A 27,809-nucleotide genomic window follows, 5' to 3' on the forward strand; every position below is an offset into this window, starting at 1 on the left:
AAGACAATGCACAGGCTTATCAAGGAAGACACTGCACAGGCTTATCAAGGAAGACACTGTTCAAACTTTAATAACATCGAGTTGAATACATTATATTTCTACATGATCCATATTCCAAAAAGTATATTAGATTACCATGTGATATTTGCGAACATCGGTAAAATGCCAACTGACAAAACTGATTTTGCATATGATTGAATATGTGGACCATGTAATCTACAATACAATACTTAGTTCTATTCTTGAAGAAACGTTTTGTTTTGTAACGCAACATGATATGAATTGCATTGATCGTATTTTACTTTTTTAACGATTTTGATTTTACAGTTGTGTTGACTTTACAAATGTATCAAGTGCGCACGGTCTCATGCATATAATCTAAACAGATTTTCTCATTTAGTTGTATTTATTACTAAATCCAATATGTTTGCAATTGCGTCATAATAGAAATAATTAAGTTTTAGACTAACATGAATTAAAATGTAAAACGAGTGACCGCGGTGTAACAATATTGTCACGAGCCGAGCGGTAGCTGTGATTTTACTTCAATTTCTTCAAATTTTCCAAACTTGAAGCTTTTGTTCAAGTTTAACATAGAACTAAAATGGACTCTGATAAACAGTAAACTAAGAATAACATTTTGCCTATTCAGTTGTTTTAAAATTGTCAAAAAAAATACAAACTCATGATTTATAACCTTTCTAAATTTTATTCATTCATAACAAATAAAATAAATAACAACTTTCAATATATATATATTTCTTAACAGACAGATTAATTCTCAAACCGTTACATTACAATACAGCAATATACATGTGTCATGTTAAGTATTTGCACTCTCTATTTTATAATGTCCTAAAAAGATGACAAATGCAGTTTAAATTATTTATAAAATTCAGTCTTAATTTTAATAGCTAAATCTTATTGAAAACTGTATTTTAAATGCTCATAAAAGAAAAAGAAAATAGGTCTCACACCTAGGAAAACAAAGTTCAGAGTCCTCGAATGAGAATTTTCAGTGCCTTTTATACCCTCCAAAAGCGCACACATAACGTTGTGCAATAATAACATTAAAGCGCACATATGAATTGTGCACAAAAAGCGTACAAACAACGCGCAGCAAAGCGCGCAAGAGCGCACAATAGAATTTGAGCGTTCTTGACACGGTAAATGTCACTCATATTAAAATGATATTTCTGACGATATTACAATGAAACAGTAGTCAAATACATATCAATTAAATCAATAAATCATTTATAAAGATGACTATTACCTTATTAAACAATTTTAAAGTAGAAATATGAGTATTTAACAAATGATATCGTATGACTAAACTGTCAAAAATACTGTAGTCACTGTAAACTACCCAGAGTGCACTTATGTCAGCATCAGGAAATCAACTTCCTGTTTATGCAAATGGCTGCCATATTAACAGACGCTAATACAATGAGACTTTTAAAAAGGATATTACAAATAATAAAGAAGCGCAAAAGGTAGGCATCGGCTGTTATCAGCTCTAACTTCCACACAGCATCCAATAAAAGCATTAAATAACAGTGACATAGTCATTTAGATGCACAACATAAACGGTGAAAATGAACAATGTACATGTACATAAACACATGTTTACATAAACAATCTAGGGCATGACAATATAAATTCATAAAGCACAAATCAGTGAATTTTTCAATCATCAGGTTCGTTGCTGAGCGGCTGAAGAAAGGTGAGCCGGTAGTACCGGAAGTTTACGAGTGCGTCTCAATCTACTTCTCGGACATCGTGGGCTTTACCGCCCTGTCAGCGGAGAGCACGCCTATGGAGGTAATCACCAATGCAATTAACAGTTGCATCCACATTTCTGTTTGTATATATATATATATATATATATATATATATATATATATATATATATATATATATATATATATATATATATATATATATAATTATTTTATGTGTGGTATTATATTTCCGGAAGAGTAAAATAAAGAATAATAACTTATACCTCACAATAAACGGTATTTATGTGTGTGCTTTAGTACCATTCATAATAAAATAATTCCAGGGAAGCCAAAACAATACCTGTTTATCTGTTTTTATTGCATCAAAATGAAATCATGAATGGGTCAAACATGTTTATAGCTCTCCTGAGCACGAAGCTATCAAGGGTATGTATTGTGATAAGTCTACGTACGGCGTCGATCGTCGGTCGTTGTGCTTCCTTAATCTGCATCACTCTGCATGCATCATTGTGTGCTCATTCTTGATTAAACATCGTCAGAATGTGTTTATTTTCTAATTATATTCCTTGTTCGAATCTGTGTCGCGTGAGTAAAGAAAACCAAAAGTCGCATTGCAGTAATAATACCTTAAACTGAACTGTATCTAAATCATACTGTCTATCTATTCGCCTGTCGGTCCGTCTGTGTGTCCGTCCGTTGGCCAACCCTTGTCCGGAGGCCTTCTCTTACATTTTTGTACATACAACATTAACACTTGCGTTATTTCTCTTAATAAGAAGGTTTTAATTTCAGCATGACAATTACATTTTATGTTTTCGCTGCAAGCGAACTTCATAAAAAAAACACAATAACGTTACATTTTATATTCGATTAAACTGCATAGAACAAAATATTCGTAAATTCAATATTTACAAAATTATTATGTTCACAATTGTGTATTCAGAAGGTCAACTGTTCATGCGAAAAAAACTAAACATACCACGGATAGATATTGAGTAATGTTTATTGAACACCAGTATGCTTATATTATATGACTGAATGCATATCTTAAATAACCACAAATTTTGCGTAGGCAGCTATCAAATCATATTGTCTGATTATATCGCATACCTCTTAACGACCAAACAACACGCACTACTCTTTTATTGGCGTAGTGGCCCGCGCGGCTATAAATTTACTGCCAAATCACGACGATAATTCGGACTATCACGATAATTCGGACTATCACGATAATTCGGACTATCACGATAATTCGGACTATCACGCGATAGGACATTCTGTTTCACAGCAGAAAGAAAGAAATCGGATGTTTATTCTTCGTCTTGTTTATCCAGCTAATAATAATAGAAACTTCAAATTCTACTCGATACATAACGAATAGCATGTTTGCCTTTCAAAGGATATATTTGGGATATTGCAATCAGATTCATTTTACATTACCACAATTGGGAATAGTAGGGCGGCGGTCGGTCTTTGATAGCAAATGTCAATTGTAGAAAGTAGAGCTCATTGTGATTAAATTATACTCAAAGACCATTCTTATATAATAGTCACATAATTAATTAAAGCATCAGTACACAATTATCTTTATAGTTTTTTTATTACAAACCCATAGCATAATAAAATATATATTTAGCATTTATTTTGTATACATTGCAACACGTTTGTGATATTTTGTTACAGTTAATATAATTTATTTGTAATTGTAATGAGTTTGTAATAAACAACTCAAGCGAAGCACAAGTCATAATCGCTGGTTTAGTCGTTAAATCTTAAACTATGTCAAACGGATACAGATCAAATGTGTCGTAAGATTTTTCTGAAACGTTGCCCTTGATTGCCCACAGGTCGTCTGCATGCTTAACGACCTCTACACGTGCTTCGACGCCATCGTGGAGAACTTTGACGTCTACAAGATTGAGACAATTGGCGACGCGTATTTTGTTGTGAGTGGTCTGCCCTTGCGAAACGACGACCTGCATGCGGGCGAGATAGCGTCTATGTCCCTGCGCATGCTTCAAGAAATAAAACGCTTCAAGATACGTCACAGACCTAACGACACACTCAAGTTGCGGATCGGTCTGCATTCCGGTGTGTGCTTTGATTCGACTTAAATCCATATCGCGTTATTATTCATTACATTTGTTAAAACGTATGGAAAAATACAATTGAAAAAAGAAATTTCATAATTTTATAGTAATTTCCTTTCCACTGTTCACTTATAATACATACTTTTCTCTGTTTAATTATAACACCTCTTTCCCTCTGATCAATTATAATACCTCTGTTCGCCTGTTCAATAATTATACCTACTCTCTAATGTTCAATTCTAATATCACATGCCCACCCCCCTCTTCAATTATCATAATAACTCTTAACCGCTATTTAATTATAATACCTCATCTCCCCTGTTTTAATATAGTACATACCTTCCCCATCAGATCCCTGCGTAACCGGTTTGGTGGGACTGAAGATTCCGCTCTTCACGCTTTTTATTTTTAATATCTCCGTTTTCCCTGTTGTATTATACAACTTCCATTATAGTGTTCAATCACAATACTTCCTTTCCTCTGTTCACGTATAATGTCTCATTTTCCCTGCTCAATTATGATACCTCCTTCCGCCTGTTCAGGTATAATATCTTCTTTCCCCTGCAGGGCCTTGCGTGGCCGGAGTGGTGGGTTTGAAGATGCCGCGCTACACGCTGTTCGGTGACACGGTGAATACAGCGTCCCGCATGGAGTCCACGGGAGTCCGTGAGTAGCAATTTCACTCGTTATATCTACAAAATATAAAATATATTTATGTATCTATGTATTTATGTATTTATGTATTTATGTATTTATGTATTTATGTATTTATGTATTTATGTATTTATGTATTTATAAATTTATGTATTTATGTATTTATGTTTGTATGTATTTATGTATTTAAGTATTTATGTATTTATGTATTTAATGTATTTATGTATTTATGGGTGTATGGATTTATGGATTTATGGATGTATGTATTTATGTATTTATGTATTTATGTATTTATGTATTTGTGTATTTATGTATTTATGTATTTATGTATTCATGTATTTATGTATTTATGTGTTATGTATTTATGTATTTATGTTTTTATGTGTTTATGTTTATACAATCACGCAATATTTTTAATGGTTCCGTGATCAGGATATAAAAAATGTGTTGCGTAATGCGATAAGACAAAGACACCCACAACCCGGGAGTCCTGTTACTACGAGCTTGTGTATAATACGAATGCAATACTTCTGGATCGACTGGAAATTTCTTCATATAATACAGTTCGCAAACACATAATGCAAAAAGGTTATTGTATCAACGATAGGTATACATTTCATCCGCCCTAAAAAGCAGTTCATTTCCGGTCGGTACCTGTTTTCAGCCCTGAAGATCCACTGTAGTGAGACTATCACGTGTCTGCTAAGGAAGCTGGGAGGCTACCAACTTACTGAGAGAGGCATCGTCAACGCCAAGGTAAGAATACCCCGCACATGCAGCGCTTGGTTAAGAATAACGTGTATGTCGATATCTTTTCATATAAAATGAGCATGAAACGTTTATTCATCTATCTGTGTGTTTGAAAGTTTGACCTTGCGTTAGATTTAATGGTATTGAGATTTATTACGTCGAAAGCCGTAATTTTTAAGACATGTTTGTGTACATTGCTTGGGTAGTTCCCGCAAGAGTTAAGAGAAGGTCAAAACGAAGCTCGTCAAACTTAGTGAGTCGCCCATATTTTTTTTTAAGTCCATACGCAGCCTTGCTATTTCATTAACTCGTTTTTTGTTATAGATGGTACATCTTACGATCAATTCTGCCTTTATGATACATTTGCTGATATTCGCACAGGGTAAAGGCAAAATGCTGACCTATTTCCTCGAGGGTGAGGATGAATCTCACCGGCAGAGCCGCATCTCTCACGCCCGCCTTTCCGGTAAAAACACGCCAAATGGTGACCTCAATTCAGCGGGCGAGATCTTTGGTGCGCCTATAATCCATCCACGATATTGGACCAATGGATTCAATAACAGCTCATGTGACCTCTCCCCGGTGTTCCCGAACTACAATCCCAACATTCCACTAATAGATGACTGTGATTGCCCCGAGGAAAATGTGTTTGACAAAGCTTTCAATGCGCATGACGCTCCCTCTCAGAAAGGTATGCAGAGGAGCGGTTCCTCGCAGCATCCTCATGCTCTCAACTCAACATGCAACTCAAAACTTCAAGATCTGACGACCGGTACCCAGCCGGCTAAACGCCCGATGAGACTTGGTAGACAGATATCGGATTCGATCGACGGTGGACAAACTTCAGAAACATTGAATAAAATAACGCTGGGACTGCTGCATAGAAATTTATCTTTCCCGTCGTACATGATTGCAGAGGACAGCGTCTGACAGGGAGGCGACCATCCCGACACATTGTTTCTTGAACCCTGTCGCATCCGTAGTTGCATAATGCGATAATTAATAAAACACTTATCCTTGATACATATAAGCATCACTCTTGGAAAATGGTGGTTTAACCCTTTGCATGCTGGGAAATTTATCGTCTGCTAAAATGTCGTCTGCTGAATTTCTACAATTAGCATTTCTTCGAATTTTTTTTTCAAAAAATACTATAAGAATAGCAAACAGTTTGGATCCTGATGAGACGCCACGTTCTGTGGCGTCTCATCTGGATCCAAACTGTTTGCAAAGGCCTTCAAAATTCGGTTCCCGCACTGAAAGAGTTAATGAATGCGCGTATAGTGTCGTTCCACAGGCTTATCAGTACGACACTTTACGTGTCTATGGTATTTATCATTTAAGTACAATCTATTATTAACGAAAATAAAGTTAAGGCAGAAACCGATGTCGCTGATAAGCCTTTGCGGGCCAAACAATGTCAATGTAAGTGCAAACCTATGTCACCAGTTTTAACTCTTTCAGTGCGGGAACCGAATTTAGAAGGCCTTTGCAAACAGTGTGGATCCAGATGAGACGCCACAGAACGTGGCGTCTCATCTCGATCCAAACTGTTTGCTATTCTGATAGTATTTTTTGAAAAAAATCGAAGAAATGCTAATTGTAGAAATTCAGCAGACGACATTTTAGCAGACGATAAATTTCCCAGCATGCAAAGGGTGAAAAAAAAGTGCAATAGCTCAGCATGTTAAAACAAGTATGCCACTGCATCAGCTTTTCGCTACCGGAAAGCAGATCAAATAATGTTGTTACTTATTTATGAGGTTGTTATATTATAAATAAATACATGCTAGGACACATACAGTAGCTTATTTAAATGTACATACTGGTTTCATATTTATCTTGAGTGTTTTGTATATATATAAATTCTCTGATTTAGAAACATAGTCATTTATGTGTATGGAATTATGGGACATATTTTTAGACAATACTTGTCTCGATAACGTTATACACGAATTGTGTGAGAGAAAATGTAACGTTAGGCATCTACTCTAGTCACATTCCTAAAATCAAGATGCGACACTGCAACAGAAACTGTGACGTAACATCTTTGTTAGCAGCATTTGTAGATTTCTCAGGTAGTTGTATATAGATCGTGTATTTTGTTTCTGTTTTTTGCGTAATTCTTTGTGTTACGTTTATTTAATAATCATTGAATAAATACTATGCTGACATAATATATGTGTGTTTTGCCGGTTTCGTTAGATTTGCTAGATGTGTTTATGTCAACAACATTCATTGTAGGTTATGTTTTGTGCAATAAGAAAACCCTCAGGATATGTACGATACCGACATCAACATATTAACTCCTAACTTAAGTCAAGCAAAGTCATGTCCTGCTCATTAACGGTCGATATGTTTGCCATATTCAGATTTGTGGTGATTATATACAATGTGATCATCTTTTTGCCAAACAAGATTACTCAGACAGGTGAATATTGGTTTGCTGTGATGCATTTTACACTGTTTTATATTTGGTATATGCGCTATAATAATAAACTTTTGTGATACTGTTTGTACTGGTAATTAATAAAACGATTGGCGCATGGACACGTGGTGTTACGTTTGCGTTAAATGACAGTTGTGTTTTGTTTTCTATTTAAGCTGTGATAATTACCCGACAATCCATTTCAAATTCTACAGTCCTTATATTGACTCCTTGTTAGGTATATGGATGGTTGTTGCATTATACTGTGGTTTATTATCTGTGTAGTTCCACACTAAGATTGTGATTCAAGCTTGTTGAAATAAAAATTGAAATAAAGTTTGTTTTGTCAACTATTTTCTATTTTCTTCCCTCCAAAAATATACAAGCAATGTCTTATCATAGAAATTAACATGGAAGACTTACGGCAAGCGTTACTGAATTCTCGCGTGTTGATGAAAACTGTATATGAGGGACATACGGCGCATTCACGTATAAACAAGCAAACGCTTTTTTTTTATAGAATTTTATTGCTTTTTGAAACTTTTATAACGGACGCTTAGCTGCCTGTTACTTAAAAAAATAAACTTGCGTGTACTGATTGGTGCAGACCTGACAAGCACACTCACAAACCAAATTACTGGATTAGAAAAGACGATGTTTGCGTTTACATTCCTTCATATTATATGCAAATAATAACGCGTCCTCTATATTTTAATATGCATTGTATCCAGTAAGACTGTTAAATTCGTGCTTGATACTGTTTCTGAGAAAGAAGGTACTGACACCTCTTGATAAGTTGTTTTAATTATTCTTGGAAAACCAGGCTAAATGCATGTGCGTAATGTAAATTTCCGTTATTATGTTTTTTTTGTTTAAAGGAAGTCTCTTCTAAAAAAAAATCAATATAAGACGGAAAGTTTCCTCGATGATAAGTCTGTGCAGACCTAACGGGCTTAACAGGGATAATACGTGACTCACATGAATTAAGCCCCATTTTCCCAGAACGAGGCTCATATATAGTGCGTCTTCGTTGTCGTCTGTTTCCAACGAATGATAGCGTTTGTATGTTAATTTATATATTGTTTGCATGTGTATTGTCCCTACCGGTTTCACCGGAGGGGACTTATGGTTTGCGCTCTGTGTGTCTGTCTGTCTGTGAGTCGGTCTGTCCGTCACACTTTACTGGATCCTGCGATACGTTCTTGATATTTTTTCATGAAACTTGAAACATGAATAGATGGCGATATGGACAATATGCACGTCATTTCATTTTGTTCCTACGTCAAAAATTCTGGTTGCTTTGGCAACAAATATATCAAAACATTCTGACAATGGTGCAGCCGGTAGGGGGCATATTTTGCTCGGCAATAGTCTTGTTATTTATGGATTTATTGGTATTACTTTTGTAGTTGATATTCGTTGGATTAGCTAGTTTATTTTTAATTCTCTTAGATATGTACTAATACTGTTTTGTCATTATGTTTTCGATAAGTGGTTTGTCCTTAGAATGAATCATGAGTATGTTACCATGATATCTTATCCAGTAAACCGCTTATTAATAAATCTTTGTTCAAGTTATTGAAAATAACACATGTTAACGTCATTTGTGGTCGCCAAACAAACTTGCTGATCGACAAATACGCACTCTATGCCGCGGTGATAGTTATGTTCTGTAAACAGAGTGCGTATATACCGGCATATTGATTGTGAATCAAATTCTCACGACCAGCTTGCAGAAAACTATATGTATAGTATAACAGATCAATACCAATATCTGTAAAAGATGCATTAAAAGCATCTAATCACGTTTGTAATCATGTTTTATATGTCATACAACAAACGGTAAAAGTCTCGTTCTGGACTTAATTTATGTGCGTAAAGTGCCGTACTAGATTAACCTGTCTAGTCCGCACAGGCGTATTAGGGCGCCACTGCCGGCTTTTACGGGCTTGTTTGTTTATACTGATACTATTCTAAATGAAAATTCGGCTCAAGCAGAAAGTGTCGAACAATATGTTTCATTTCACGGCTGGTAACGAGGAAATTGAGTCAACGGCTAGGTTGTTCTCTGAGAGCTGAGACTGTACCTCGATGCACCAATCTGTAAATATGTAATACAGACTCGTCAGAAAAGTTTAACGCTATCAATAACTTGTAAATATCGCAATTTTTGATGTTTTTCTTGGAAAGAGATAAACTCGTAGTTTATCATTTACAAATCTCGCACCAACGATGTAAGCATGTCATTTATCTTGATAACGGCCCCTCCAGCAAGTCATCAACATTGTATTTCAAAGAGAAACTGGCGTAAATTTGACAGATTCGATACGTTCCTGTCAGGTTAAGCATTACCAGGATGCGTAATAATATTACATTTTTAAAGTAAGAGCAAAAAGCTCTTAAGGACAGGGGAAATGATATTGCAATATATAAATGAGTCACGCCCTTCGAAAACGAGAACAAATACATCTGCTTAATTAGAAACTACGCTTTCATGGTATTTTTCGTTATAAGGAAGTCTTTTCTTAGCAAAAATCCAGTTTACACGAACATTTGTGTCGCTTATAAGCCATTTCGGAATGTAAAGGCTAATTTGTAACGATACGTGCACATGCCTTAAAGGGGCCTTTGTACAGATTGTGGCATCTATTGAAGTTTTTCATTAAATGCTTTATATTTATAATTGTAAGCATTGAATCTAAAAAGCTCCAGTAAAAAAGCAAAAATAACATTAAAGAAAGAAAAAAAAGTAATACACATCTGGGCTCGATCCACTGACCCCTGGAGTAAAAGTCTATCGCTTACAACTATATACTTTTAACTATATACTTTTATTCCTCCATATACAAGACACGAAGAGCAAAACACAATATAACTATATATAAACAATGGTTAGATAGATACAAACATAAACGATATATATGGATGTTAATATCAACATCATCAAAAAAAGAGAACTTTATAAATAATATTATTTAGTAAAACTGTGTTATGTTACGTAGCATTCCGCGGTGATACAAAAAATGAGGTAGTGTATTCTTTATATAAGCACTTCCCCTTGTATAACAAAATATATAACGACAACAACAGAACTCTACAACAAATTATTCAATCGTTTTGCGTTGCAACATTTTATATTTTTCAGGTTTTGAATCGTCAAAATATGCATATAATGGATATTTTAGAGCATAGCCAATGTTAAGTATTACTGTTTCCTCACAAATATCATAACTACAACGAAAATGTTCGAATCTGAAACATTTGATTTATTTATTTTGTCAATTCACCAAAGCGTGAAAATACCTTTTAAGACCTTTTTTCCAGAGGGGTGCTTATTAACGAGATAAATCGCTTTGCTAAGCACGGCGCTACTCAACAACGAGATAAATCGCTTTGCTAAGCACGGCGCTACTCAACAACGAGATAAATCGCTTTGCTAAGCACGGCGCTACTCAACAACGAGATAAATCGCTTTGATAAGCACGGCGCTACTCAACAACGAGATAAATCGCTTTGATAAGCACGGCGCTACTTAAAAAAAATGCAACGTGTACAGTTGCTCGTATTGGAAAAACAAAGATATCGTAACACAACTTAATAGATATGAAATAACGTCTTCAACACAAGTATTAAGTCCGATTACTTGTAAACATAATCAGATGAAATGCTTAGATAATATTGTTTAAATTGGGTTTTTAAGAGGTGTTTCCTTTTCACTTATATATGCAGCGAACTTGCACCAGTGACTGCACATAACTTCATTTTGCTAAGATTGAAATACTTCGAACGCAGATCGTAAGTTCGAGGAGTCGTTGATCGACTATTGAACGCAGATCGTAAGTTCGAGGAGTCGTTGATCGACTATTGAACGGAGGTCGTAAGTTCGAGGAGTCGTTGATCGACTATTGAACGCAGGTCGTAAGTTCGAGGAGTCGTTGATCGACTATTTTAACGCGTTGGTTATAAAGTAATTGTACAATACAAATAAATCACTGGAAAGGCATTTTAAAACACTTTACTTGCTATTCTATCTTGTTTGCTTTTTGGATTCTTTCTTTCTGAGGCAGTAAATGATTTGTCCTGAAGGTTGCAGATATTATGTTAACACAAAGAATAAATATTTCAAGCAAGATGTGAAATAAACGTGCAATTAGTAAGTAATTACCTCTGCATAATTGGCCTGTCAATTAGCGTCGTAAAACAACAGAGAAGAATAGTTTTTGTAGAATACCTAATCTAATTGTTTATAAAACAATTGTTGACGTCTGAAACAAAGCGTTTACAAAGCAATTATTTTGTTTCGATACAACTTTTATTCTGCATAGAATACATCACGTGATGTAAAAAAAACTGTTTTGATGATTTATTTTATAAATAATTATACATTGTTCTTGTGCCTGCTATGTAATATCAAGTCGGCCTAAATGCAACACTAATATGTAATCTTTATATGTACCCAAATATATGTAAACATCCATGTATGCTTGATAACAAATATGAAAAGTATTGTTAAAATTACCTAGCCATCTATTATACAAGTCAACAACAAATACCGTATTTAAATAGAAATTAATTTATAGCATAGCTTTATTGTGAGGGCCGCTTGAACAGTCAGTGGTTCATCCCTCCATGACTGCATATATTTTAGTTTACTTGGTCTACGTCGACCGCCAAGGGGACGCGGAAATGAATTACTGCGGGTTGAGATTTTTCGGATGAAACGATAGGGCGTAGACATCACACTAAGTGAAACACAATTTGCCAAGGCAGTTCTTTATTATAACGACTTGAAAGTTCGTTTCTATTTCTATCACTCTAAGCATAAGACATTAGTTGGAAGTACGTGCAATATAATGATGACTCATTATGGTGTAAATAACAATTAAGATTATACTTAACTGTCCTATTATGTCATACGTGTTAAGCATGATAATATAGGCTGTTTACATTAACCAGCAGAGATACGCTATTATCCAACCATATCAAATTAACTTACATTAACATTAATATTAGCCAAACGATGCTCTTCACGCGCGAATCGCGCGACTTGCGGCAATATCCGAAATGTAATGTATCTCTCCTAATGGTTTCATTATGATAGCATTCGAAAGAAGATGAAAATGGAAAATGGAACTTAGCCACTCGCCTGATCAAGATATCCGGGGACTGCCATCCGAATCCAGGTCCAAATATCAAATTCCCTGGCGGCGTCTGCGGAAAACCTTGCAAATCAAACCAACGAGCCGTAACGTGTGACACATGCGATACCCGGTTTCACTTTCACACCATAGTTAATTGCCATGATAATATTTATAAAAGTAGTTTGCAACCAGCAAAATAAGCACTTAAGAACTAAAAGTGCACGTGTAGTTGCAATTTTTGCAATCAAGAAATGAACACAAAAGTACACATGCACGATGATAGATCGTAACATACAAGGCAAAATATACATTTGACTCTGTAGCGATTCAGTATTTTTCGTGATTATAGACATTAGCCTCTGTTTCTTTTATTTCTGAAATATAATGTTCACCGGTCATCCACTGACAAATCTATTAACAGTTGTGTTCACAACAATGATTCGAGTTTTAACTAAATCCATTATCTGGTACATTAGTACAATGTGTCCGTTGTATGTTTTTGGTATCACACACAAGCTACTAGATGAGCGCCAGTTATGCATTTGATCTTACTTTTAAAGTATTTTTAGCGCCATACAAAACCTGACATGAACTTATATAAAATATATAAAGATATATGTGTTGTATCAAACTTCAGTCAGTAAACGTTATTAATATGTCAGTATTACGCTTTAAGCAGTATTTATCAATCAATGTTTCTTCAGATTGTGGATAAAGGCATTACTTTCATTGTTCAAACTTAATTAAAATATACACATATTTGAATCATATGACACTTTATGAAACATGCCAGATTATGAATCCCTTTGGTATTTACTATTTTTATTTACATGAAAGTACCGACAAAATCTCAACACGAAGGGAAAAGTTGCCCTTCACTTTCACACCAGCTGCATGGGGATGCCGAACACCGTCTATAAAGGCCTCACTTCGAACGTCAGTTTGATTTGTTGCAGCTGTGGATTACCTAACTTTTCGAGCACACTATTCACCACTATGTCAGCAGACTCTGTCCATACTTCTATAGCCACAGAGAACACATATAGCATCCTCACCAGACACCTGCAATACTACCACCTCATTTCACTCAGATGGTAGCTCCATAGGGTCCCCATAACATACATCTTCGCCAGTAAAGCAAAGACTAACCCCAATAGCCATACCAGCATGCGTGTGCTAGTTGTAAACGTAACATTTAAGTTTAAATAAACATTAACCGGATAGAATCACACTCCATATCAAATACCAGGACGTTTTAATTTAATTACCATTTATTTTACCATGGCTTAGATGCACACCAAAGGAAACATATATTGATTTTCTGAGGCACAACGCAATGAAAAAAACAACAGGTATAACTACATCTTGTCTTTGATTGATTAAAAAGATTTAGCAACATAGCATCGTATAGTTTATCTATAATTTAAAGGTGCATATCGACGGTATTTCCCCTTAAAGGGACATGTTCACGGTTTGGTAAATTGGCAAAATTGAAAAACAATGTTTCAAAGTTGATATGTTATTTGCGAGAAACAGTTAAACCGACCATTTTCCATTATCTCAAATATCAATTATATGTGTCTTTTGACGATTTAAAAACCTGAAAATTATAAATTATAAATCGTTACAAACTCAAAACGATTGAATAATTTGGAGAGTTCGGTTGTTATCGTTATATTTTGTGACACTACATTGATTGTTAATAACTAGTATAGAATACACCTCAATCTATACGAGCACGGAAGGCCGAGATGTTAAAGCGCTAGACTTTTACTTTACGGGTCCGTGGTTCGAGCCCAGCTGTGAATAGAAAAAAAGTTTCTTTGATTGTATCCTTGTTTTATACTGGAGCTTTTAAGTTCCAATGTTTACATTTATCATTTTTAAAGCATTCAATGGCAAATTTCAAAACATGCTAAAATATGTGAACAAGTCCCTTTAAGCATAGACATTTATTGAAACAATGCAAATTTCCACTTTTCCGGTAAATATTTATCTAGTTACAATGTTAAGTTGATGAAAATCGTAATGGAAAAATGTATAATATGCCAAAACGATTTCCGATCTAGTGCGATTCGAGCTCACGCCTACAAAAGTGGTTCTGAATATAAATTGCATAAATATCGATTTGACTCTAGATATTTCTACTGAATTTACCGTGTCCGCTCAAAATGTCACTATGAAAAACCGGATCACAGTACACAGCAACTCCTCCTTTTAGAGAAACTCTCTCTTCCTTCGCCACTGGTCCCCTCTCCAGGATATCTTCAACCGGGCCATCCGTCCGCAATCCCAACCGCCTAGCCAATCGGTCCGGATGGAAATGACTATCAACAGCCTCCGGGCCTACGGCAAGGGCTGCTTCCACCGCTGAGCCCTCAGGAGAACCGAACGTTTCTATCCAGTACTTCCTCTCGTCCTCCTGAAGGGACGCAGCAATTAGTACTAAGGCTTTCCAATGAACCAATACAGCAGGACTGTTTGGTGGGACCAGCTGATATGTTTCTGGTACCCGAACATTCAGGAAATTACAAATCCCGTCCATGGCTTCCTTCTGAGTCTCTGAAATTTCTGTATTGTCCTTGCCATCAAGCAGCTTCTGCATGGCCACATGCTTGACTAAGTCGTCAAGGGTAGCCACCTTGCTCAAGAGCCACGTTGCCGCCTGCCTCAGTGCTGCCACACATCTTCTTACCACTGCATCCTCAAATGCCGGTAAATGTTCATCAAAAACCCCCGAATCAAAAACTTAATTTTATAAAAACAAACATATTTTAGAATTAGTTGATACAAAGAATGTATACACCTAAGCAACCTTTTAATATAAAGTTAAAAACAAATAATTTTATAAAAATAAACTACCGTATTAATTTTCCATATGCCTCTATAATACCTCATACTACAGCTTTGGCTTGAAAAACGCGACGAAGAAATGTACTTCTTTACGTCATTGTTCACCATTTCCAAATGTTATATAATTGCAGGTATTTTACAGATATGTGTATTGTCTTAATTAATAAGGGCTTTTCTGGGCTAACAAAACTAACGAAACGAGTGAATTAATACCAAATTAAAAAGATTAATTGTACTAAGACATGTTGCAATAAATTAGAATAAGCAACAAATTCACAGTCGTCAAAGATTTGCCAAACTAAACTAGAGCTCTAGAAAATGTAAAAAGTGTGTATACAACAAAGGTGAAAACACTTCATATTTGTGTCACTAAATGAATACATTACAGACAATATCAAACCATGATAAACCTTTTACAAGGGAATGAACGTTAATACTGCATCATTCGAATTTAATCGGGATATTGATGTTTATGTATTACGGATTGTGTGTTTTGTTGACATTTATCGAAAAAGTATTTCATTTTCATGTTGGTGAGAATGTAACGATATGTCGTTATTGCAATAAAATTAGTCGCATGTAACCTTTGTGTTGTTTACATTAAACACTCCGAAAAACCAGAAACATATAATATTAATATTGATAAAATTCTTCATGTAAGGAAGAGGCTGACACCTCCGTTAGGCTACTGTTTTTTTTAGATAATAGTTTAACCCTGATTAGTCAATGTTGATTAAGGGTCACGTGACTTTTTAGCGTATATAAACGGTGTCTTGAAGTGTCGAGGTAAGTTTGGATCCTGACACCGTAAGAAGCATGTCGATAGGAAAAGAGCAACTATTTGTTAATACAAAATAGAGTATATTAGGTAGTTTTGGCTTCACAGTAGTCTCCTAGCAATGTTAGTGAAGAACAGAGCATTAGCAGACCGGTGCCCGGGGTTTTCCTGGTGTAGCTTCTGCGTGACAGTGCTGTTGCAGGAATAGGTTCCATGCTCGAGGTTTGGATTGCATGGTGGCTCCAGTTTTTATGACGCCCAGATTCTCTTGTATTGTCCACTGTGTGCGTGATGTATGGGTGGACTGTTTTAAGGCATAGGTATTCTAGCCGGCGTAGTGTAGGCACGGTGACTGTATTTGGTGTTTGGTGCAAGCGTTTTTGAGTGTCTCGGCTGTTGTTGTTAGTTTTTATTGAAGTAAATTAATTCATGTTTATATGCCCTAATCATTTGCTTAGAATATCTAATCATAAGCCGGTAGGCTGAAGGAAAATTATGTGTATATCTAAAGAGTATGATAACACCCCCGTATACGTTACAAGTGTATAATTGTTCAATATATGAATGTTGACAATTACATTTATTACCACTTTGTCCCGTTATATGTAGACCTCAGAGAACAACGAACTTATTGAAAACGTTATTGAATGGAAATTCCATCGTCATGAGTTTGATACTGGCTGTTTAACAAAAACGGTTATTGTCTGTGAATACACCAATTATATTATCACAAACAGGCGTCATTATATGTGCACATGTATGTGTGTTGCGCGTTGTGAACACACAGCTGTCTTTTTATTTTGTGATTTTAGGTCCATATGGAAGACTAAATTAAAGTTTATTGCACACATAGGTAAATTGAATACTAATTTTACAGACGCGTGTATTCAATGGGAATTTTAAATAATAAGAATAAACACTTTGTATAAACACAACATGATTTACCCAATATATGTGTTAGACAAAGAAATATAAAAACGCAAACTTGTTTAAGATGAAATAATATATTTTAACTATAATGTTGTTACTCCTAGAGTTGTTGCAGTATTTGTAATTGCAGATAAAATTCTATAAAGTAATTTAAGCAGTAGTAGGCGTACACGGTGGATCACATACAGAAACACTAGGAAAGTTGCAAGGTCAGTTGCTTATTTTGTGTACTCTTTATTTTATAAAAAAAATAAGCTTCAAGTAATATTCCCGATTTAAAGCAGACTCTCTATAGTTACTTAGTAAGTTTACGTAGGACAGTTTGCTTTTCGGTTTTAAAAGTAACTTTATATGGATAATCATCGATATTATAATGTTAGATAAATCATCGTTCTTATTTCTGATTGTTTTTAAGTATGTATGTTTTATATCTCGTTGAATGCGCCCAATGACACTCTGTCCGTATTTATGTTTAGTAGAGAGAGTTTAACTTCGTTTTCCATTTAAATAAACAAAACATTAATAGATCTTCAGCGATGTGATTAATAACAAATCCCAAAGTAAACTGTTAACCATACGACACAAAAACTGGATAATTGGCCATACATAAGAAACGCTATAACTAGTCAGCTTTTTGATCTTATGCAATATACTGGTGTTATACTCAAATTCAAAAGACCACTGATGCATTTGAACAGCTTAAACTATTCAACAATAGACGTAGATAAAACATAACACATTACACACGTTTTAATTATGGAAAAATATTTATACATCGACACGATTAGACTAAATATTGCATCGAGGGCATGCGTTTTGTATGATAATTTCGTGTGTATCTTTTACAAGTCCAACTACGCACTTGACCTCATGCTGCTCATCTTTCCCTTTCATAATTTTTTATCAGTGCGTGTTAAATCTGAACAAACAGATAATTCATTGTCAAAATGCATATCGATAGCACGCATCCACCATCATTACTACCGAGACATCAAAAGCTCGCTTAAACCCGACTGGTGCATTATGTATGTTCACCCCCTTGCTTTACATATTTAAAATTTGATACTCGATAGCGGCAGTGTATAAATGTACAATGAACTGATTAAATGTGAATGTGCTCGAAAACGAAACTGGGCGATATTGGTGTTGTTGATTAACTTACAATGTAAGCGATGTTTAATAATTGTGAATATTTCTGCTGCCTATATACATATATGTTTATGTTACACGTGTATATGGTAATTTTACCTCGGCTGTAAACTGTTGCTACAAAACGATCGTTTTGCCCTATTTTACAAATATGTTTGCATCAATATGTTTGAATTTTAAGTCTGTTAGTGTATTGTATTTTCTAAACAGAGATTGTCATTTTCCGAAAATAACTGCCTTTTAATGAATTTTGACTAAGCACTTCGTTATTGTTTATTTCATAATAGCATGGTTAAGTTAATATTATAATAAACTAGTATCTACTTACTAAGTTAATCACTTTCATTCTCGATCTGTTAATAATCAACACATGTACTAACTACTCAAACACTTGAAGTCTTAAATGCATAAAAATACATGTCGCTAGATGACAGTAGCATCTTGCGACTTAACAATTACCTTTTACATTGTGTAATCCAAAATGGGACCCATATTCTCGTATGCTCGTATACATGCTCAAGCACGACACGTAGGGTTCTGTGGACAACGAAATTGAGCTCCTTTTTCAATGAAAAAATTGTCCCGCGACAACTTGAGGTAAACAATCGTTGGTGACAATTGTCGTTCATGCTAACACATGCATCGAACACGTTTTGGTCGCTATCTTTGAAACGTCTAATAAGTATGTTTAATGTTTACAAAATTAAATATCTGAACAGATAATCAATTTCTAAAAAAATGTCCATAAAACAGTATAACACTTCCATGACGGATGCATGAACAATTAAAACAACGCACATTAAAAAAGTCAGATGCATCTTTATTAAACCAGTGACCCTTAAACTCATTGAGTGCTAGAAAAGATTGTGTTGGTGATTAAAATATTATAAAATAAACACATTCATGTCCGCTTGGTTGACTAATTTACATTAAGGTGTAAACCGGGCGAACAAAGGTGATATTTTCGTTAACGGTAGAGGTAAAAAAAAATATGCATGTCTTGAAGATATCACCGCCTTGGAACGCTCAATGCTAAACATCGGGTTAATCTAGTTAAAAAAGCTCAATTACTCTCACTTTGCCCAATGCTATTTAGAAAACAGTTAAGTGTAAATAAAAATCAACCCCAAAGTGTCACAATTTAAATGGAACTTCAATTATCATAATTTTTCTTTATGAGAAACGGATTAGATTTATAGTGAAGTATTTAGATAGACAAAACAAGACACGACAATTTATTTCGTAAATAAAGGCCACCGACCCAGAATACAATATACAGACATGTCACATTGTACATGCATGAGTTGTGAATAGAAAAACAACATAGCTCGATAGTGTTTGTTTATTTTAAGCGTTATTAACATCTCCTTAATTGTTTTAAAGGAATAACATAATTATAGCCTTTTGTTTTCTTTTTCTTGCACTAACACCGTAAAAATCAAATGTTCAAGATTTCACCATTGATTGATCATAGATAGAAAAATCCACTATACATTTCTCTCTGAAATGCATATTCTAAAAAGACATACTCCTGACCTGCTTACACAGTATTTAACAATAATACCGCATGTACTGTATCATGCTTTATTATACTAATTTTTACAAGCATTACTATTTGCACGCAATAATTTAATAAGACGTCAATGAAGCAGTCGTGTTTTTGCCATTTCATGTTTTGCGATTTGCGTTTGAATATCATATTACGTTATGTTCAACAAGATGTTGACGAACTAGTTGTTGATCTAATTTACTAAACTTAAGCAAGCTACCGTCATTGTGGCCAGTCGATGTTCAAAGTAACTTGCGTTTTGTGCAAGAGGAAGTCAGATCCTTAAGCGAACCTCTGTTATCATACCGGGCCGTTCACGCATCAGCATGAATATATTATGACCGTTTTATAAAAATTTAACCGCGGTAAGATGTCTTTGAATCGGTTTTGTTAATTGTAGTATAATTTTCATACATTGTTAAGAGGAATCAAGCAGTACATGTAAATGGATCAATATTATGTTTGACGCTAACGTTACGACTTGCCATAGTGAGAAACACGATTTGAAAAGGTAATGCCTTAATGTCGTGGCAGAAATTACATTCATTTTAATGTTCTTTCATGTTTAGATTCTTGACACAATGGCGGGGCAGTTGCTGGATAAGTTTATGGATCAGCTGGAGTCTTGCATTGGCACTGGACCCAAGATCTTCACCCTGCTGTATAAAATAACAAGAGATGGATGTAACGCTACAACCTTCCACCAGAAGTGTGACAACCAGGGTCCCACTGTGACGGTACTGTACAACCAACAGGGCTCGGTGTATGGGGGATATGCTAGTGCCAGTTGGCATAGTAATGGAGGGTATATTCAAGATGCTAATTCATTTCTCTTTCAACTCAAGTATTCAGGCAGTGACACTTATAAGAAATATCCAGTGACAACTAGTGCTAACAGTCTGATTGCAAATCCGTCTTATGGGCCGATCTTTGGAGCTGGACATGACCTTCACACATTCAATGGAACGATCACCCAAACGGGAGGCTACTTTCCGTTAAACGGAGGCATAGCTTTCTCAACTTTCAACAGCCAAGGGCAAAGTGCCATTCAAATCAACAATGGATCAATGCATGTCACAGAGCTGGAGGTTTACAACGTGTCTGGTATGTTAACTTGATAGTCTATTGTATCACAGTGGTAGATCATTAGAGTACATTGAACAGAACAACCAATGCGCGTGTTATATCTGGTAGGTCATCTTCATCTAATATAAATAAGCAACAGCAATTTTTTAGTAAACGGACAGTTATTTCACCACGACAGAAAGTGTTGCTGTATCTAGTAGAATATTTAGAAACAGTATGTGTGGAAAGAAGCGAAAAGAAAATCAACGCATTATTTACAATCTGTAATACTGTCAATATACCACTTCCATGTGCGTTTCATTAATAGGCTTAAACGCATTCGCTGAGTATACAATGCTATTTTCTAGGACATACAATGACTTTTGAGACTGAGAAAACAATAACAAAGTCATAAATGCTATTCTATCAAAATGGAAAAAAAAATCAACTTTCAAACGAGAGAGATTAAATCACGTAGAGTTGTGTGCTTATCGTAAAATTTTGTTAAAATGCCTTTTTACTAAATAAAGGCGTTCACGGTAAAATAAAACACGATCAGCAAAGTAAACGCAATATGAGAACACATGTATCTGATTGACACCACAAGAGACATGTCAATTTATATGGCAGTTCTTTTTGAATATGAACAATATTGGTCCAAAATCATCCATCACTTACCTCAACAAAAACGCTGTTTATTTCAAATGAATGTATATGTCAAAATAACCTTAGTTGTTAATTTACAGATGGTCAACGAAACAATTCTCCGCTGAAGCCATGGAGAAAAAATCCCGAATGGAATGAAAAGGTAGAGATCTCATCGCATTATGACATTTTACAGTTAAATGGATCCTTAACAGTTAAACTTTACAGTCAGTCATTTCATATTCATTACGCCAAATGTAAAAAATGAGAACAAAATATATACATACATTAAACAATATATACATATTTGTACAGAGTATTAACTACACACATTTTTTGAAGATTACCTTTGTCAAATAGGCTATTATAAATATAATAATAATACATGTAATTGTTATAACAATTGTATGTTCATATTGTTGAAATGATAACAATTACACAAAGTTATTAGTTTTAATAAGATAAATATTATAAAATTGTCAAAGTACATTTTAACAATAAAAATAGTTTAAAAATAACATATGCATTAATTTATCATTCGCACCAAATTTAATAACGATTCATAATCTTAATGAGACAAATTACTTTAATTAAAATGTTAAATTGTACAGATATTCTAGCATAATAAGAATACATAATCTTCATCATTCAACCATGTAACACAGAAATAATGCCACAAATGTGCAAAGAGCACTTTTTCAAGCACATTGTAACGTGTATGCTTTTTGCTATTTCAACATAAATGTCTGTCTCAAACTTGTCATCAGGGAACATTACATGTATTTGTATATTTATGTTTATCTGATATTAACATTCTTTCAGTTCCTCGAAACGCTTACCGAGGACATCGTATCATTCAAACCCTCCGGGGAGTTGGGACTGTCAAATGTCCGGATCCTGATGTTGGGTCCAGTGGGGACGGGCAAGTCCAGCTTCTACAACACCATCAACTCGGTGTTCAAGGGCCGTATCTCGCAAAGGGCTCGATGTGGCAATTCTACACACAGTATTACAACCTCTGTACGTATTTTAACAATATGAAATACCGAAAGTTTGACAGTTTGAACTTTTGTCCCACATTAAAAATGTTTATTTCTAAACATATTTCTTTGAAATACAAGTAGCATGTAATAAACATATCGGTATGAATTGGTATTTTAACCAATGGTTATGTTGAGTTCCCGTTGACCTGTTTAAACAACCCTTTTGTTAATTCAGTTGTGTTGATAATTGTGGTTTTGCTTGTTACTTGTAGCTGGTTTTATGTGTTAATTTGTATTATACTTTGCGCCGGCGACATTAGGTAACATGACTCCAAAAACAACGTCAAGTAATAATAATAGTTTGACCAGACTTAGTTGTCTGTTCTCATTGTTTTGTCATGATTATTCATGTTAAATAGCTTATCTGTAACACAGTACACCCCGTATGTAGTGAAGGCGCGTTCCGGAGCATCGTTGAATTTCCGGTTCTGTGACACACGTGGTTTGGAGGTCACTCAAGGTCTTGACATTCTGGAATGCAATTACTTGCTCGATGGCAACATTCCAGACTATTACGAGGTAATACCAAAAAGCATATAACTTTCGTACCAGTATTCATGCGTTTTAGAGATTGGTGCGATACCATACATGTTACTTACAATAAGTGTCCATTTATATATATATGCATTATTAAGCTTTGATCGTCATTTAATACTTTTCAGTTTAACCCAGCTACGCCAATATGTCCCGACAATCCCGGATTTGTGCACCACCCGAGAGTATCTGAAAAGATTCACTGCGTTCTGTTTGTGATCGACGCTAAAACTATTGGCGAAATTCCAGCAAAATTGGTCGAAAAGATGAAAAGCTTTCAAAAAATCATGAATCACAAGGGTAATAACAATAAAGCTTCATTATCATTTGCAAAATAATGAAAACGTGATTTTTTGCAGTTGGGGTTTTCATTTTACAAATATGCGAACTGATATATCCCTATATATATATAACCGGTCATTTAAGGTATTCCACAAGCAGTGCTCCTCACCAAAGTCGACCTGGACTGTCAGGATGTTGCCAGTAAAACTTCCAACGTGTTCATGAGCAAGAAAATTGAGTCCGCGGTGGACATGGTGTCCGGTATTCTCGGGTTGCCTAGAAACAACATACTTCCGGTGAAGAATTACGAGAATGAGATGCAGCTGGATGACAACATCAGCATTCTTGCGTTACTGGCAGTGCGTCAACTGCTGTACTTTGCAGAGGATTACATTGAGAACCTTCAGGATAAGATGAGCGCTCGCAATGTCTCCAGTGAGAAGCCGGACAAAAGGGGAAATAAAGACAAACGGAGTGACAAAGAGTAATCGAACTACTTAAACTATAAACAAGTATAAATACCAAACATTGAAATAAACTGTTCATGTGTTACGAATGACACTTATTTACGAGTAATATTTTTTAAACTGGTAACACATTTTTGAAGAAACACATAAATCTATGTTACTCCAAACAAATAGTGGCTTTGAAAATAGGATAAAAAACATACTTTCATTGGAATATGGGCGTATTATCTATTTGCCATTTACTGTACTTGTATTCATATCCATATTCTGTAATTGTATTTGTAACTTTTGTCCTTGTTTTGTATATACTAAAATGTAGTGGTCTTGCTTGAATATTTGTGCACATTTTTGAAATGCATTATATTCGCCGTCAACATGTATTCTTTTTTCATTAAATTGTCGTAGTATAGTCTATATTAAGTTGTCTCTTTCATTTAACATTCGAAAGAAACGTTCATGCACTCAGTCATATAACTTAAGTGCAATAATATAACGTTTTTTAAAGACATTTGTCCCCCTACCCCCTCAAAACACAAATTTAACTATTATCATTGATGAATAAATGCGGATTATTAATAATTTATGAATTAAAACATCTGACATATACCTATGGTAATTCAATGAATTTCCAGCAAGACAACCATCGGTTGATGATGAAATCCAGGTTTGGTTGATTGCCTGGTTACAATATCAGCATTACGACATAAAATAATTATTTTCCACTAACTCGACTGACGCTTATTTGTGGCAGGGGCACTATTTTTTTCATTTATTCTCGTTGAATTTTCTACCATTAAAAAATCGTATATATTCGCAAAATTATTGTTAACATTTAAATAAATATATATGTTATCAAATATGTGAATATACTTATCAAGTGGAACATAGCTTGAATGTGGCCGACTTATTTGTGTAGACGGTAATACAAACAAAACGTTTAATCTAATGTATACGATGATTTATAATTAAATTTAGATCTAACGAGTGCGTTTTGTTTTAATGCCTTGGTTTTGGGTTTGTGAACATATACTTTTACTATAATATAAAATTAATAAATATGGCGTCACATGTGTAATATCGATATATACAAGTACGTCTCCGTATCAGAAATAATTCTCTGTGCAGAGTTATTCAGCCAAAAGATCTATCAATACATGTATATTTATAGACCGTTGTTCAGACTTGTTATATAATAATAAATACACATAACCCTACTGCATGCTCATGATGGTATGCTTAAGGGTCGTCGAGTATGGGTCGAGTTAGAGGTCTGTTGCTGTATAAAACGGGTTTAAACCCCATTTATGTACATTGATCGTTTTAGGTGGTGACCACATGTATTTTGTATTAGCTGCTTGTGTATTTGTCCGTCGTATCTACTACATATGTGTTGTGTTATACTGTTTGGAAAAGTGTTCCTGGCCAGACATTGAAGACCACTTGCATTAATATTGCGGATATCCAGCTGAAGATTCACTTTGTTTATATTATATAGCCGCACACTGATAAAACGGGACTTAATGCATTCGCACAAGCTTATGAGGTACTACACTTTCCGCCTAAACAAGATCTTCGCTTAGAAGAGACTTCCTTTAAAGGGACTTGTTTATTTTCTTCCATCCACAAAGTAAGGTCTTATTATAGAAATGAAACTGGAAGACTTAATGCAAGCGTTACTGTATACACACGTGTCGATGAAAACTGTGTATGAGAAACACTTTAAGGCGCATGCACGTATAAACATGCAAATGCGAGTTCAATGCGTGTTTGTATTGATTTTAATTGAATTTTTATTGAATTTTAGAACTTGTAGCTGCATATAACTCTAATACTTGCGTGTACTGCTTTGCACAGTCCTGACAAGCACACTCAAAAAACCAAATTACTGAATTAAAAAGACGATCGTTGCGTTTACAGACCTTCAAAACATACGTAAATAATAATGCGTCCTCTGTATTTAAATAACCATCGTATCCCGTAAGACTGTGAAATTCTTGCTTGATAATGTTTCTGAGAAAGAAGGTACTGCCACCCCTTGATTAGTTGTTTTAATTATTCTGGGAAAACCAGGCCTAATGCATGTGTGTAATGTAAATTTCCGTTATTATGGTTTTTTTTGTTTAAAGGCAGTCTCTTTTTAACAAAAATCCATATAAGGCGGGACGTTTCGTTGATGAATAGCCTTTGCGGACCACACAGGCTAAAATGGGACGACACTTTCCGCACATGCATTAAGACCCATTTTCCCATAACGAGGCTCGTATATAAAGCGTCTTGGATGTCGTTAATTTTCAATTAATGATAGCGTTTGTATGTTAATTGATATATGGTTTGCATTCAGTGTTCATGGGTTTTGTTTGACTTTTGGATTACTTAGTTTATTTTGTAATTCTCTTTTTAATAATAATTCATTGTTATTATGTTTTCGATAAGTTGTTTGTCCTAAGAATGATGCATGGGTATTTATAACCATGATATTTTATCCGGTAAATCGCGTATCAATATATCGTTGTTTAAGTTATAGACAATAACACATGTTAACGTCATGTGTGATCGCTAAACAAACTTGCTGATCGACAAATACACACACTATGCCGCGGTCATATTTATGTTCTGTAAACAGAGTACGTATATACCATTATATTGTGAATCAAAATCGCACGCAAAACTTGAAGAAAACTATTATGTATAGTATAAAAGATCAATAAAATATCTGTAACGCATACAATAAAACCATCGAATCACCTCTGTAATCATCTATGTCATAAAGCAAACGGTAAGAGTCTCGTTTTGGTGTTAATTTATGTACGTAAATGGTCGTACTAGATTAGCACATGCTTACCAAGGGCGTTACTGACGGAGTTTATGGACATCTTTTCTAGAGAGCCTCTTCTTACTGAAAATCTGGCTCAAGCGGAAAGTGTCGAACAATGTGTTTCATTTCCCGGCTGCTAACGAGGCTCAGTTTAATGAAATAGAGTCCAAGGCAAGGTTGTTCTCTGACAGCTGAGATGGTACCTCAATGCACCAATCGTATGTAATACAGATTCTTCTGAAAAGTATAACATTATCAATAAATTGCAAACGTCTTGTTTGCTTTTTTCTTGGAAAGGGGTAAACTAGTCGTATAATCATTTACAAGTCTCGCATCAACGCTGTAAGCATGCTATTTGTCCTGACAACGGATCCTCCAGCAAGTCATCGCTACGGTATTTCACAGAGAAACTGGCGTAAATATGACAGATTCGATACGTTTCTGTCTGGTTAAGCATTACCAGACAGCGTAATAGTATTAGTATTTACTGTGTAGAGTTGCTCGTATTGGAAAAACAGAGATATATAGGATCAGGCACGAGTTGTCATATCACACCATATTTTAATAAACGAGTTCAGGAATTTCGTTAGTAAGCGAGCCTTTGCCGAGCTTACTAACGAATTTCCTGGACGAGTTTAATAAAATATGGTATGAAATGACAAAGTGTGTCAGATCTATTTTATCACATTCTTTTAAATGAGCAAATGAAATAAATATTTAAGCAAATATAATGATACATTCCGAATGTTGTTTACATTTCATGACGTTATTTGACGTTGCAACGTCATTTCAGCTAAATAACAATAGGCGATTGGTCAATCGAACGAAAAGTAAGCCAATAAAAACGCTTTAAAAGTATATTACACATGTGTAACAAAAAAAATATTCGTAATG

The 27,809-nt window shown here is 34.9% G+C and overlaps 2 protein-coding genes across 2 annotated transcripts in view; both read left to right on the top strand.

The window, feature by feature from the left end:
* The window catches only part of LOC127871184 (guanylate cyclase 32E-like), a 43,179-nt gene extending 36,997 nt beyond the window's left edge, over positions 1–6,182 (top strand). Inside the window, exons 16-20 of the mRNA XM_052413926.1 lie at positions 1,698–1,821; positions 3,590–3,833; positions 4,400–4,498; positions 5,151–5,242; positions 5,618–6,182. Of these exons, the coding sequence (XP_052269886.1) occupies positions 1,698–1,821; positions 3,590–3,833; positions 4,400–4,498; positions 5,151–5,242; positions 5,618–6,166 (1,108 nt within the window). The 3' untranslated portion in view covers positions 6,167–6,182. The remainder of the gene's footprint in view (positions 1–1,697; positions 1,822–3,589; positions 3,834–4,399; positions 4,499–5,150; positions 5,243–5,617) is intronic.
* Positions 6,183–18,400: 12,218 nt separating this feature from the next.
* LOC127873557 (interferon-induced protein 44-like) lies at positions 18,401–25,081 on the top strand. Its single transcript, XM_052417433.1, has 7 exons — positions 18,401–18,531; positions 20,634–21,168; positions 21,876–21,937; positions 22,597–22,794; positions 23,193–23,336; positions 23,480–23,651; positions 23,778–25,081. Exons 2-7 carry the CDS (start codon positions 20,646–20,648, stop codon positions 24,119–24,121), a joined length of 1,443 nt encoding a protein of 480 aa, XP_052273393.1. The 5' UTR covers positions 18,401–18,531; positions 20,634–20,645; the 3' UTR covers positions 24,122–25,081.
* Positions 25,082–27,809: the final 2,728 nt, after the last annotated feature.

The sequence above is a fragment of the Dreissena polymorpha genome, chromosome 3, assembly GCF_020536995.1.
Source record: "Dreissena polymorpha isolate Duluth1 chromosome 3, UMN_Dpol_1.0, whole genome shotgun sequence".
Classification (NCBI taxonomy): domain Eukaryota; kingdom Metazoa; phylum Mollusca; class Bivalvia; order Myida; family Dreissenidae; genus Dreissena; species Dreissena polymorpha.

Excerpts from the sequence above, each read along its gene's own strand:
- LOC127873557 (XM_052417433.1), top strand. The coding sequence starts at position 20,646 with ATGGCGGGGCAGTTGCTGGATAAGTTTATGGATCAGCTGGAGTCTTGC. Across the intron at positions 21,169-21,875 it reads GGAGGTTTACAACGTGTCTG|ATGGTCAACGAAACAATTCT; the intron begins GTATGTTAACTT and ends GTTAATTTACAG. Across the intron at positions 21,938-22,596 it reads ATCCCGAATGGAATGAAAAG|TTCCTCGAAACGCTTACCGA; the intron begins GTAGAGATCTCA and ends ACATTCTTTCAG.